At 43.4% G+C, this 15,414-nt stretch overlaps 1 protein-coding gene across 1 annotated transcript in view; it reads right to left on the bottom strand.

The window, feature by feature from the left end:
* The window catches only part of fam124a (family with sequence similarity 124 member A), a 34,549-nt gene that overhangs the window by 9,072 nt on the left and 10,063 nt on the right, over positions 1-15,414 (bottom strand). The window contains exon 3 of the mRNA XM_084544799.1: positions 777-1,543. Coding sequence (XP_084400925.1) covers positions 777-1,543 — 767 coding nt within the window. The remainder of the gene's footprint in view (positions 1-776; positions 1,544-15,414) is intronic.

Below are 15,414 nucleotides of genomic sequence, written 5' to 3'. Positions count from 1 at the left end.
CTCCAACGGTTTTGATTATGCAATATCTGAAGACACCGAGCACATCAACCGCCACTTGCACCCCCTAAAAACCACCAACGTGACTTCTTAGAAAAAATGCTATAATGGATATAAGAATGTCGAGATGATTCTGATAAATATATAAGAGCTTACTCCCTCTTTTTAGATCCAAACAGAAAGTATTTCTACACTCTGCTGTTAAATTTGCATATGGGAATATACTGTATATTGTACATATCTACAACTCAGTATGAGCTTGGTTGTGTTACAGCAAAGAAACTGAGGTATTATGAAGTTACGGCAGCTAAAATGGTTTAAACGTTCCTTCTGTTTCCAGTCCTTTAGCTAAACATCTGCAGCTTAATACTTTCCACACACTCATGAACAGACTTGTTTTATAGATTAATTTAGACGCTGATGTGAATCCAGGCTCATTGTGTTTGACAAGAGACACAAAGTCTTTGTGTCACTTCTTAGAGGACGGCATGACTTCGGTCCAGGTGGCAGTTAAGTATCATGCATATGGTCCATTGTCATGACGGATTAGCTTATTGTTTCTCTCGATGCTGTTCCAATCCCAGTAATGGACTACTTCTTAATCGGCTTGAACTTTCAGAACTGCTTATCTCCCACCGCCTGGACACCTCTCCCCTCGGAAACTGATACCTTCAAACAACTGTGCATGTCCGTCTTTAGGCGAGTGTGTATATTCGCTCTCACACAAGCTTTTCAGCAGCATTCATTAAAAAAAAAAATAACAAAACACAAAACCTCACCTGCAGCAGGATCTTATTTCCATCGTAGTCCTCTGTCTGCCAGCGCACCTCACTGATTGGACTGCAGGGGTGAGGCAGCAGGGGCACCAGTACTCCGACGTCCCTGACCCTCACCTCCATCACTGCTGACTCCAGCACCCCAGGGCTCTGACCCCGCGGGAGCCTCTTAAATGACAGCTGGATCTCCATATCAGGGTTGGAGTACACCACAAAGAAGCAAAAGTCCTCCTTCTTCTGAGCCACCCTCCTCTGAAGCAGCAGCTTGTAAAGCCGCACCATGTCGACGTAATTTTCGTGGCGGCAATAAACTGTAAATCGAACTATTTCCTTCCCGTAGTGGACCTGCCTCACGGCCCAGAGCGGCGTGCCAGCGGACAGAGTGAAGAAGTCCTGACTGCAAGGCGTCAGCGGCAGCATCCTCCGGCCATTGCTGACCTTTTCGGTGTGGTGGTAGCGCCACGGAGGCCTCTGCAGAGCGCGGTGCAGCATCAGTATCTGCTCCTCGCCGCCGTACGCCTCCTGCAGGAAGAGGATGACCGCCAGGGCCGGCTGGCAGGCCGCAGCCGGGCCGCTGCTTTGATGGCGCTTCTGCCGCGACCGATGGGACGCGGGGGCCCGCTCGGAGACCCTGAAGAGCTGCAGGTCGGGGTGGACCCAGGACAGCACGGCATCTGCGGCGCGCTGCAGGAACTTGCCTTCGCCGGGGTCAGCGATGAGGTGGACGCTGACGAGGAATGGATCCTGGAGCTCCCCCATGGATAACTCACCTCCAAGAAGCAGACATGGACGAAACAAGACAGGGAAAAAAAGGAAGAGGACATAAAAAAAGGGTGCAAATGCTTTGGCAACTTATTAAAACTCTGTAAACTAAACTCTATATAAGGCTGATTTACACTTTTTAAGTGAGGATGGTCAAGGCTGAGTGGGATTTCGTCACAGAAACTTTGTTATAACTGAGGTTAAATATTTGAGAGGAGTTTAAGATCAAACATTGATTGTAACTCCATGACAGGACCACCTACAACTCTGCAAATAAAAGACACACCACCTTCTCTGCGCTGAAATCTGACACCAGACGTAAACCATACGCTGAACGAATGCGAGTGTATTCTTAGGCGTCCCTCTATTGCAACTTTTTCCCTTTTCTTCTCCTTTCCCCACTCATGTCTCGCTGTCGACCGTCTCTATTTCACTCGTCCATATCTAACTCCATCTTTCTTCCAATTTCGTTGTTTACCTTTCCCTCCCTCCCCCCTCTCCCCCTCCGTCCTCCCGCCTTTCCACCCGACCCATGTGGAGCAGGGGGCTCCTCTGCGGAGGCTCATTAGTGCCATTAGGAGGCATTACCGAGGCCCGGAGGAATGTTCCAGACCACAGCGGGAGCGATGCACTCAGGTGTAGCCTCTCCCCGAACCCGTGACCTGGAAAGGCTCGGCGCTGTGACACAGGTGCGGCAAAACCTACCGCGTTTTCTAAACCGCGGTCATACCTCGGCGGTGTTTACCCTCACATGTACACACTCACACTATCTCCTCTTATCGCCATGTACGCTCATTCTCCCTCCTTCGCAGAACTTTTCCTACGGTCTTTATCTGACTTCTCGGGGGACTTGTCCCATTTCGTTTGTGCCTTGGGAAAGGACACGCAGTCCAGGCACAGCAGCCGTTGCCAGAATCTGTCCCCGAAACAGAGCGGCCAAACAGGGACAGCTTCTGTCTCGCGAGTCATGCTGGCCTTTGCGAAAGGACAGTTTCTGCTTGACCAAAGGGGTGACATTTTCTAAAAGTTCGGATCGGGTTGCAATGAATCGCCGCTAAACGGTGCCCAGTGTCGACATAGCGACACCGTACACTTAAAGGTTTAAAAGGTTCAATGAAAACAAACGGCTTCTAGAAAAGACAAGCCCAGATTTTTATATTTCACATCTCTCCACACATTTAATTGTCGTCTCGCTTTTAATGCAAGAAAATAGAATAAATTAAACCGTACGTGAGCCGAACTTTTGACATGTTTTATTTATCTTTGCCTTTTTGCGTTGTCGCTTCTACTTTCACTGGCAGTCAGCAACTGGATGACCACAACTACATCCACAATGCATGCCTTCACACAGTCTAACTGAAACAATCTGTGTAGGAATCAAACTACTCCTTCTCCAAATAAAAGAAATCCGATCAGTGTGAACATACAAGCAAACACAGGAGTTCCCTTTGTCTTCATGTGAACCATCTTATGTCTGACCTCTTGGCGGTTTCAGTCAAAGAAAGGTATAATTTCTTTCAGAAAACATCGGAAAAGCAGAAACCGCCCTTGTTTACGTGCATGTTTACTACCTGGCAAAATTCTTCTTTGCTGACTTTTCAGGCAAATCGCTTCATTTCTCGGTGCAAGAGTGGAAATCAGCGAAACAGTGAGAGACCATTTGCACTCTCCAGGAGGAGATTCCAGTAGTTACAAGCTTATCCTAAAAGTAAATGGGTCCTTGTGGACTTTCTGTTGCTGTTAAATCCAAGAAGAGCATTTATTTCTTTTAAGAAAGAGTTCCAAAAGGGGAACTACTGTTTTTTTTTTATAACCTGAGCCTTATTTCTGGCATTTAATATGATCATTTACTCGCCAATATAACTGTTGTGTCATTTGGAGTCATTCAGAGGACATTTAGATCAGCGTATATCCATATAGTGGGAGTGAATGGGGCACCGAAACGCAGACTCTAAATAACACATTATCTGCTGCGAAACTCATTCATTTCACCAATATTTTGTTTTGATACGCTAGTGCTATTCCTCGTTCAGTCTGGAGTTACTTGTTATCATCATCTGGGGTCTGTAGCTTGACCTACTAACCTCTGACCTGGATGATGTCATCTCTGAGCACCGCAAGCACCCCAGGCGGCTTGTTTACCTGTAATTTGCTACTGCTAGTTTTTTGCAACATGGCTAAATATTTTTGCGATTCTGAGGTTGTGGACGACGACTTTGTTTATGATGGACGTCCTTACCGTTTTGAGCCAGAGTATACGGATGAGGAGCTCGTTGAAAGGAGGATGCGGAGGCAGAGAGAGGAACAGCTGGCCAAAGAACAACAAACCGCTGCACGTCTGTGTATAGATAACAAGTAACTCCGGACTCAACGGGGAATAGCACTAGCATATCATAACAAAATATTGGTGAAATGAACGGGTTTCGCGGCAGATAATGCGTTATTTAGAGGCTGCGTCTCGGTGCCCCATTCACTCCCACTATATGGATATACGCAGATCTAAATATCGTCCGAATGACTCCAAATGACACCAAAGTTATATGGGTGAGTAAACAATCGTATCTTATGCCAGATATAAGGTCCAGGTTGTAAAAAACAGTAATTCCCCTTTAAAGGATGATTCAGATTTATTTCATACTGGTGTGTTGTCCAATAATGTAGCTATTGTACTCTCTGTGGGTCTGTTGAGATCGAATGAATAGCTGCACAAAACCACATGCAAATCTTATATCAGGGTGACCGGCGCACGCTCTCTGCAGCTTTCTTTGAACATGAATCATTTTAATAGTTTGGCTGAAGGTAAACACAGAACTGCGCAGCTTGAAACGGTCCGTTAGTCGCATTTAATCGGATTCAATAAACAGATGTGCCAGCGATTCAGGTGGGATAAAATGTCATCAGTGCTAACACAGAGCGTCCTCAAGTGACATTGTTTGTCTGAAGAGATAAAGACAGAAGGCTCAAGAGCAACTGTAGGTTTAAGCTGGATGTTAGGGCACAGGCATCCTGCCACACAACACACACATACACAAACACTTATTAACGTCTGCCTGATCCCATTAGAATCAGTGTCTGTCTTCCTGACATGTAGCTGGCGTCAAGACACCAAACAGGGGGATGATAGGGATCTTTAAGGGTATTTACTGAGCAGCACATTGCGCTGTCAAACAATCAGCTTGGTTTTGTCCGCACCGACTCCCGCTACATGCAGCTCTGTAACAGGGGAGATTAAATGAGCCCCTCAGAAACAGGTCTTTGTCTAAACTGTAAGATTTCTGCAGAACACAGCAAACAGGAGGACGCCATCAACCGAACTCTTCCTTTCTAGCCTTTTTTTCAGTCCTCCTTCATCTCACGTCTCCTCATCTATACATACCGTAATATAAAAGTGACGCAGGGATTAAAGAAGAACCTAAATTTCGATTTGAGGCTGCAGTCTGTCTTCCGCAGACACTGAGGGCCACACACCATGCTTATTTCTGTCTGATCGCATTAGAGTCTGCCTCCTTGGCATCTAACTGACACCGAGACCAAAACCACAGCTTGAAGCTTGGACACAGCTGGATATTTTAAAATCTCACACAGACACTTCTTCTTTCCACCTCTATCTCTAGGTTCGAGGTCTCCAACTCTGTAAACAGGCACATAAAGGCGGCGCATTTAGCAATTAACGTGCCAGCTATCGTGTCCGGAGCGTTGCCTTTGAAGGACGACGGCAAAAAAAGATTTGTTGTTGCTGCATATTTACAGACTTGATCTGAACGTCCTGCTCTCTTCTTACTTTTGCAACTACAGCTAACAATGCATGTTATTTAACACTATACATCACCTATCACTGTAGTTCTTCCAAACCACGACACCGTTCATCATGAGCCACTGGCGCGGTTACATTCTCTGTCTTGCGCTCTAAAGAATTTGCTCTTCTCATGCGATTTCTTGAAGATTACAGTTTTTAATATACGCTAGTGCAGACAAATGCAAGCCTTTCTGTAAATCCATCCTTCATGAAAGTCATAATATTCAGGTTTTGCTGGAATAGTTTCCGAGAGGGATCAGTTTAACTCCACATGAAGCCGTTTCCTCAATGAACAGCTTGGGCCAAACAATCAGTCAATATTCTGGTAAAACATTTATAACAGATTACTGTGATGAATGCCTTATTTTTATTCGAAACCTGCCTTCCCAAAACTGTTGCTTCCTCGTGCTGCATTTCTTCCGTTCAGTTTCTGCAGCCGTCAAGACTCTTGAACTCGCCGAAACTGGACTGAACACACCCGCAATTACATCACAACCTTTGCGTCTTTTGCACACATCTTGCTGCTGATCAGTCAAACGTTTGCCCCCACGCTAGCTCTTACTCTGTTAGTCTGTTTATGAGCCGGCGCTGCTCTCTGTCCTGCGTAATGTCTTTTTTATGGGCGCATTGTCTCCCAAGTGTTTCACGCAGTCTGTATCGTATTGTTTGTCTTTGCACTTGCGCTGTTGGCAGTGTTTTTGTATTGTACTTCATGCTCTGTCCCTTTGTGTTCTACTCCGTCCTACGTCTTCATGTAGCTCCGTGGTCCTGGAGGAACGTCCTCTCATCTCGCTATGTGTTGCACCTGCTATATATGGTTCAAATGACAATTAAAAACCTCTTGGACCTTTGCAAAGGGTCTTGCAAAGGTTTGACAGATATTTTGCAAAACTGACTTGATTTGTAAGTGACTAACCTCCGTGAATATAGGACAAACTGCTCAATTCATGCATGCAAATACTTGTTTAAAGGGTCAAGAACTTAACAGACTGACAAATTATAGAAGGCAGAGTACTTTACCACAACTTAACTGCTGTTAAGATGAGTTCAGAACCACCAATGCGGCTAAAATCTCATTCTGCAGCCACTTAACAATATGTCGCACATCACGGTACCAGCATGTAGAATTTAATACCTTGTACATTTAAGCTAGCGCTTTCCTCGGGCAACAAGGGTTAAAGGGGAGCTGGCACTCAGGAGAATAAATTAGAGATTAAGTCACCCCAATCCTGTGAAGGGAAAGAAGGGGGTTTGTGTTTAAAGCTCTGGAGGAGTGTGTCTCTAAGCCCTTAATCCACTTGAGTCTTCAAGCTACAACTGATGTTCTGACTCCATCGACTGCGCGCGCACAACCGTCCTCAGCGCACACGCGCTCGCGCACACAGTAAATGCGCTCATTAATAGACGAAAAAGACTTTTACCTTCGCTCTGTGTTTAAGTGTTAACCAGCAACACATGCTCGCAGCAGTGCCCACAGATGACGACGTGAGATAAAACAACACGCCTTCCAGTGGCCTCTCCACATATGAGAGTGATTAGCAAGGAAAGCCTCAACCTCGCCTTAGAGGGTGTTTCTGTGTGTGTGTGTGTGCGCGCAGAAGTACTGAAGTCACAGTTTTAGCTAGCCTGGCCTTCGGTGCAAGTCAAAACAACTGTAGGGGGAAATTCAAGATGGGGGCCTCTTCTGTCGTCTGGTAAAAAGAAAAAAAAAGTAAGTTCCAACATTCATGCATTACTTTGACTAACCGATGCCAAGGCAATTAAAATATACAGTCCTGACTCTAATATAAAGGTTGATAAAAAAAGCTTTTACAGTGCCAAATAGAAGTTTTGCTCTGATTTAGATTGTGCGCAAAAAACATTGTAAAATATATAATGAAGTACGTGGGACATGTTGCTTGAAGGATAAGTCTGCTGAAGCCCTATCATATTCTCTACTGCCAAAAGATCCATTGAAAAGGCCAAAACCAACATTGGATTGATCCCATGAACAAGTATTTTAAAGGTAATCTAAACCTTGTTGTGGCTGAGCCCTTTGAGCCACAGACCAGAGGTTCCCAGACTCAGTACATTATTCAACTATAGATGCAGATTTTGGTCGGTGTCCCCGAAAAACAATATACACATTGGCAATTTCGAACATTTGTCGACACCCGAAGTTACTGATGGTAACAGCAAATGCTACTGTATAAATAAGTCAAGAGTTGTAAGGTTCATTTAAGCAGCTCTTCATCTAACAGCTCACTGTGGCTGCTGCTTCTTGTTTCATTACTCTGTGAAATAAACTGATTGTATGAGCCATAATACATATGTTTAAAGGTATTCTTAAAAGGTCTAATTGAACGGCTGTGGTTGTAAAACATAGACCGTATATAAATATGGAGAATGCATCCCCACTTCCTTGCTTTGGCCAAACTGATGCTATTTTCTGCGGATACGGGCGGCGCCATCTTGCGACTTTGCAGCCAGCGTGGCCCACAGGGCTGCTTTATGGACTGGTTGGCATGGCAACTGGTAGTCATTATGTCACATCCTGTTTCTATAGCGTCAAATAACTAACTATAACGTATCCAAAAAAATTGACACTTGAACATGCATCAACATTATATTAACTACATAAAATGACAGAAACCATCCTAGAAAAAATTATTTGACGTATACTTTAGTGTTTTAGTTTGGCCCAAGTCCCACCCACTAACATGGAGGGGGCGGAGCTTACGACCTATACTGCAGCCAGACACCAGGGGGAGCTCTACTTGATTTGACTTCACATTTATACAGTCTATGCTATAAATAGGAACCTATCCTTGCAGTGTCAGGTGTTCCACCTGGACTAGGACTATGTTTTAATTTGTGTGAGTATCAGCGTGTCAGTGTGTGTGGTAACACCTCAGTGGATTAGCTCCTATACTTATCCACTGGCAAAGAAGCTCAACCTGTGATCTCAACAAGGACTTTTCTCTCATTTTGTAGATGATAACTGTGGATGGAGGCAGTGGTGAGGGCAAAGTTTACTTACAAACATACTGCCTTTCTTGTGACTAGCTCATAATCCAGTTTTTCAGTTAAAAGCTTTTAACGTTGAGCTGCAGCAGTAGAAAATGTTCAGTTTGCATTGGCACAATCTACTGATCAGCTATTGTCTGACGGCGTTATAGCCTTTGCATTCGCATCAAACTTATGCAACTCATTTTTTGTTTCAACAACTTACATTTTTCTGTAAGATGCACTTTTATCTCGCTCTTTCTCATCTGTCTAATTCTTTAACTCAGTAACATGACCTAGGAACATAGTGATAGACAAGTACTTTTAATTAAAGGCGACTCTTATGAGGAACAGAGAACAATTATAATCAGCATGACCCGCTGATGTAAAGACACAGAGCACCTAATATGTATTAATCTGCAGCTGAAAACAGTCCAACAACACTAATTACTCACAGATTGCTTACTCACAGCTGTGTCAGGAACCTTATTTAAAAATCAAACTATATACATAAGCATAAGCAGTTTTTTAAAACTGTTGTCTTTATTCTTTCATATGAGTTATTGACAGTGAGTCTAGCCATATTATCTAAAAAAACTCCCATACAAAGATACTGTTCAAGCGATGACTGATATATCACCGTCTTCTGAGATAAGAGCTTAAATTGAAAGCTTCTGTTGGGGTCTCTGCTCGTCAGCTGCATCTCACGCTTCGGTCCACGACACAAGGGGGAAACTGCAAGTCTGCATATCTGCACGTAATTAAACGACACAGCAGAAGCTGACACGACGAGAGAGAAAACAAGCGTGTTTGCTCTGTCGTCTAGAAGACACGGATTCGTATTTTGCTTGATATAACTTCTAAAGCGCAACATAAGCAGGGGCTGAAAATAAAGCGAATTGCCGACTTCCTTTCCCAGAGCAAAGTATACAAAGGGCCCTGTATGTGCAGGGCGCCAACCCTAAAGTTTCACGGAAGATAAAAGGAGTCAGACTGAAATGTGGAGCCGCCGCACTTGGCTTTAAACTACTGTTGGTTTCAAACTCAAGACGCACGTAGATTAGATAGGTTACGACAGACTGTTGAGGGGAAAGATTAGAAGAGGAGGCTTAGTGGGGAGACCAAAGCCGGCCAAAGCTGGAGAGGTGATGATGTTGTGACCTGATTTAAATCTTTTTTCATTCATACGTTAATACAGTTCAGTCTTTTGAGTATGTGAATATGTTTGTTTTGGAGTTTTGAGTCTTTTCTTTGGTGCGATGAGAACAAAGTGAGTGTTAAGTGACAATTTCTGGCTTTTGCCTGGCTTAAGTTGAACTTAATATTTTATGCACAGTCCGTTAATTTTATCAAAATGCATCGGTAGATTCTCACAGAAAGATGAAAATGGAGAAATGAAAAAATAATAATAATAACAATAAATCAAATATACAACGATCAGCCACAACATTATGACCACTGACAGGAGAAGTGAATAACATTTAAACCATCTTGTGACAATTGAATGTTCTGCTGGGAAACTTTTGGACCTGACATTCATTCGTGTGGATGTCACTTAGACATGTAGCACCCACCTAGACCAGACCAGACACCCCCCACCCCATAGCAATGACACTCCTTGATGGCAGCAGCCATCCCCAGCAGGATGCAGCCTGACACCGAAACAAAAAACGCTTTAGGAACAACTAAAAAAAACATGAAGAACAGCACAAGGTGTTGACCTGGCCTCCAAATTCACTAGATCCCAAACTGATCAAGTATCTGTGGGATGATCCACAGAGGCCCCTCCCCTCAAAGGCCCCCCACTAACAACATCCTATTTCCAGACACCACAGGACAACCTCAGAAGGTCCATGTCCATTCTTTGATGAGTCACAACTGCTTTGGAGGCACAAGGGAGACCTACAAGATATTAGGACGGTAGTCATAATGTTATGCCTGATCGGCGTACATGGATGTCAAACACACACAAGTAAAAAGAAGATTTACTAATGTGTGTTCTGATTTTAAAAAGCTTCCTGTGCATATAAACGCATACAAATATTTGATAAGTTCTACTGCATTCATTTTGAGGTTGTTAAGCGTCTAAACCCACAAGTTGTCATAGAGATCTTTTCTTGATTTGATGTTAATGCAAATCTAGATAAATGAAGGTCATAGTCTTAACTTGAGGTCTTCATGGGTTCAATATTTAGGACCTGAGCCAGAAGCCTGAAGAAAACAGGGCCCATTAGGAGTTCCCACACCAGAAATCACAACAAGAAAAACATGTTTTCTGTGTAATGATGACAATCATGCAGCAAGTGACACTTTGACCTCAGACCAGCGCGACCAACTCAAGCAAATTACACTAAACATGACCTGAACTTGACTCACTACGATGCTGCTTGAACCCACGCTGAGTTTCAACCTTCCACCTCATTGCTGCTTCACTCAGCGAGCACACACTCACTCACTCATTCACTCGCAGGCCACAACAAGGCAGACAAACAAGACTGCTTCAATTAAGCCATTAACAAACAGCCGACTGCAGCATATTTAGCTGACATTTTGGCCTCGTCTCTCAAATCTCATTTTTGGAGGATGCACATTTGGAAGCACTTAATCCAAGCCGCCGTATAGCAGAGACTGCGCCTCATATGTTCGACTGAGGAGAAAACGCCACGACTTTTGTGTGTGAAGCGTGTGTGTTGAGCCGCTCCGGGTGGTCCTTGATCCGTCAGGTACTATTCACGCTCACTGTGCTGAAAGTGTCTTGGCTGACATCGGTGAAAGTGGTTTGCTGTGTAAACGGATACTCGGAGCTGTCCTTCGTGCACAGAGCAGTGAGTCATCCTCCTCAGTGTCTGGGAGTGAATGCAAAGTCTTTGGCAGATGAAGGGCAAAGTGGTAGTGAATGCTCAGACCTCCCTTGGACCAATAAAGGAGTAACACACACCACGTTGTCCTTTCTACACAAATAAAGTTTGACGCAAGACTCATATGTGATTCCAGAGATTAGTCTACCTCTCAATCACAGTGAGGGAAACACTTTGAACGCAAGAGTCAGCGGAGTAGTTTCAGATTCACACAACTAAAGGCACGTACGTAGCTTGTCAGTTTGGTTCGTTCTGTAAAAACGCCACCCAACCCTTGTCGGTGCTTTGTCTTTTTTGCCAGTCGGGTTAATTTTTGTTTCTACTTCTTGCTTCAGTTCCAACAATGGCAACTGAAGACGAGTCATCCAAATGTTTGTATCTCCAGTTAACCTTTCCTCGATGTGTATCATCTTTACTGACCCAAAACAATCAATTCGAAAAGTGCGGAAATGGAGACGCAGCCGGAAATACTAAAGCGGAAACACGCTACTACCGCGACGTAGTTACATTCCTGGGGAGGTGCACGTTAGCTAGGTTTTGCGCAAGGTCTGTGCTGTCATCGTAGCACAGGTTAGATATAGTCAGAGGTTGTGCTAAACTTTTTGAATCCAGTCATAATCTATTTTTATCCGTCACTTTATATTTTTTAAATGATGGCATATTCAATAGCAAAATAAAATAAAAAAACACGTTTTGTCCGTACTCGGACCGGGACTGCTAGCACTAACAGTTCTTAGATGGCACCGTAGGATTGAAGTGCTTCGGTGGTATGCAAACTTTTTTTTTTTTTTGCACAATTTGCACAAAACTCCGCTTTTATCAAGGCTTCCATCAGGTAGTTTTTTAAAATAAAAATTGCCTTCCATCAGTCCTAGCAATGTGCTTTCATCCGATTCCTCCATTTTGGTAGCCGTTAGCCGCATAGACATAGAAATATATATTGTATGTCTATGGTTAACTGACGTCTGCATCAGTGTAATCGGTGTACCAGGAAAAAGTTCTGCGATGCAAACTGCGATTAGAGACAAGAGTCAATTAATAACGTCACTCGCCACCAAGTGGTCAGGGGTGTGAACTGCAATTTGTCAAAATGACGGATGGCCTTCAGATTTTTCCGTCACAGTTGGTCAATGACGGAAAATATTTGGTTAACGCGACCCCTGAATCTAGTATACATGGGGGATATTTACAAAAAAAATCTCAGCCAAAATTTTATTATTTGAATCTCAGCCGTTAAGCAAACACACAAATAGTTGCATAATTTAATATTTTCAAACTGATTCAAGAAAATATATTTGAACCAATGAGCCCAGATTTCCAGGAAATTAGAAAAAATAAATGTTGAACTGCATCTAAAAACCATCTTAGACTTTTATTTATTGTAGGGACGAGAGCAAAAAACATTCAGCATGTATAGCTTTAATTCAACGGCTGAAATAAATCATCGTGGTTCATGAACAAATTTCCAGCGGAGTGGAGCTGGAGTAACTCTCGTGCACATGTGTTTCTGGTTCCGCTAATCTGCTGCCTGTCTGGCCTGAAATAACGTGAGCCGGTCCTCAGGCATTAATGGATGCACAGCCCGCCTGAGCGAGCCAAGTGTTTCATTTTATGGAAAACAGTCATCATTTGACCGCTGACGACACGACCGCAGTATGATCAACGTGGCCTGAAGATGCAGGAGGAGGCTCAGCATGCATGTTTCTGAATTAGTTGTGAGTTGCCAAGATAACAGCGGTTAGAGGCACCACGCTATCAATAGCGCTCTTCAGAAATCCCAGGGGAGACGGAGGGTTTGTCCATGTTCTCGGAAAGCAAACATCTGCTAGTGACAGACTGATCCCTGAGAATATGAACCCCCTCCAACGTGAACCTGCGACACCAGGGCTTTTGTTAGAAAACCCTCAATCCTCGAGCTATAAAAGACTATTTTTTTCTGAAGTCTTTTATTTTTCCTCACCGTTTTGGAAACCTTCCGATCATTCCCGATGTCTTTCCGAGCAAGAAGCGTTACCGCGGCCTTTGTTTTTCTTACCATTACCTGCTGAATTTGGACGTCTTTTCTCCATCTCAGGTTTTTCCTTTTCATCTCTCGTCCAAGTTTAAATGCATCTACGGTATAATGTTCAGTTGAAGCGTGACAAATCATTTACGTCCTTCTTCGTTACTAAACTTGCGCTCTGCGTCTCTGTGTTGATACAGTTTGACCTCGGTGCGTTTTTAAACCCCAACATTTATTTATATAATACATATCTATATATATATAGTCACACAGATACAGAAAATCTCTGGGGGCAGGGTCAAAGGTCGCTCAGGCTGAATTGGCAGTCGTTTGCTGTGACCAATAGAAAGTGAGGTTGTGTGATTAGGTGTTGGGGGAGGGACTCTGCACTTGAGGCCTCTTCAGTCAAACCCTATTTACTTCTTAGTGAACGCTCAAAGGCGGCACAGCGGCGTGGTGGTTAGCACTCATGCCTCAAAGCAAGAAGGTTCTGGGTTTGAATCCAGGCCGACTGGGGCCCTGTGTCTGTGTGGGTTCTCTCCGGGTACTCCGGCTTCCTCCCACTGTCCGAAGACATGCTCTTTAGGTTCATTGGTGATTCTAAATTGGCCGTAGGTGTGAGTGTGAATGGTTGTCTGTCTCTCTGTGTTAGCCCTGTGATAGACTGGAGACCTGTCTAGGGTGTACTCCGCCTCTCGCCCGACGACAGCTGGGATAGCCTCCCCGTGACCCTTCACAGGACAAGCGGTTACAGAAGATGAATGAATAAACGCTCAAAGATGCTGCAGCAGCTGCAGGAAGCTTTAAAAGACTTACATTTGCTTTCCGCTCATCATGTCACTGCTTTTAACTACAATTTCCACTCGTCAGCTTTAACTGTAAATTAAATTATTAGCAGTAAAACTACATATAAATTTAATGATTCACAGACATTTTTGATATTTTTCCTAAAGCAGAAATGGCAAAATTACAGCATTGATGTTATAAATAGTCACTTGTTCCATTTTCCAAACTGGCTAAAATAATCTTTAATCTGACACGGTAATCTAATCTGATTTGTAAGAGCGTATAACAGGCTTGCTGCCTGGTTAAGACGCTGTTACTAGTTTATTTTTAATTAAATACAAATCTACCAACTAACCAACAAAAAAAAAACTACACGTCCTCTTCTGAGTCATAGGATTTGTTTTTATGAACTTGTCTTTTTATATATCTGACATATATGTAAAGAATAAGACAAATAACACCATATTTAATGACGAACTAGCTTCTCAAATCCCAGCCAGTGCTACTTCTAGCTCGACCTTAATCTTTTCAAGTTCAAGGACGTATCTAAACCTGACGTACGGTCTCTTATGTTCTGCAAAAACTATTAATAAGCACAAAAACACACTAAAAACACAGACTGACGTATTACTCCACTAACACGAACACACACACACTTTAGTTGGAGTCGGTCCCAAAGAAACTATGAAGAATAATCCACTAAATCACCAAATATGAGTTAATCCACTGTGGTCCCCAAGAAGCATCTGCTAAATGTATGGCGTCTTTTATTTTTATTAAGCCGTATATTAGCGCTGTATTTTTAAAGCTGTGCATATTCAGTGCAAATCACCGAGCGAGAGAGCCAAAGACGGAGTGGAAGGGGTCAGGAATTACGGCGAGATGAGCTGACTCGATTTTGGTTTTCATGGGTGCTTTTCGTGTGATTTATTGGCAGCGAGAAAAACATACAGAACGGCTGCAGCCTTCTCCTTTAAGCTCAGATAGTATTTTGTGGTGCGTTTTATTATTATAGTCGGTAAGTAGAATTACCGCCTTGTGGTTGTGTGCCTCCACAAACCTGTCAAGCTGCTCTTTACGTCCGTGCCTGTCCAGATTCTATACGTATCCACAGTACTTTAGACTGAGAAGGATTTTATTTTGTTTGTTTTTATAAAGTTGACCTTTGACTTCATAATTTTATAGTCTCAGTTCATTCTTGAGCACTAGTGTACATTTTTGAAGGTATTTGAGGGTTTAGCATATGGAGCTATGCTTACAAAACCCAAATTGAGGACAAAAAAATGTAACGGCGACCGATCCGCTAACATCACAACAACTGGAATTTTAATGAGCGTTAAAATGACAGTTGAAATTCCTACAGTTCCCATTACACAGGACCTCCAGTGGAGTCACACTAATGCCGTTGGTTTTAGCACGATTATCAGTCTGTCTCCACGGGGTTTAACGCTG

The sequence above is a fragment of the Chelon labrosus genome (assembly GCF_963514085.1).
Source record: "Chelon labrosus genome assembly, chromosome: 5".
Lineage (NCBI taxonomy): Eukaryota > Metazoa > Chordata > Actinopteri > Mugiliformes > Mugilidae > Chelon > Chelon labrosus.
Note: the sequence above shows the minus strand (reverse complement) of the source record. Positions and strands in the feature narration are given on the sequence as shown.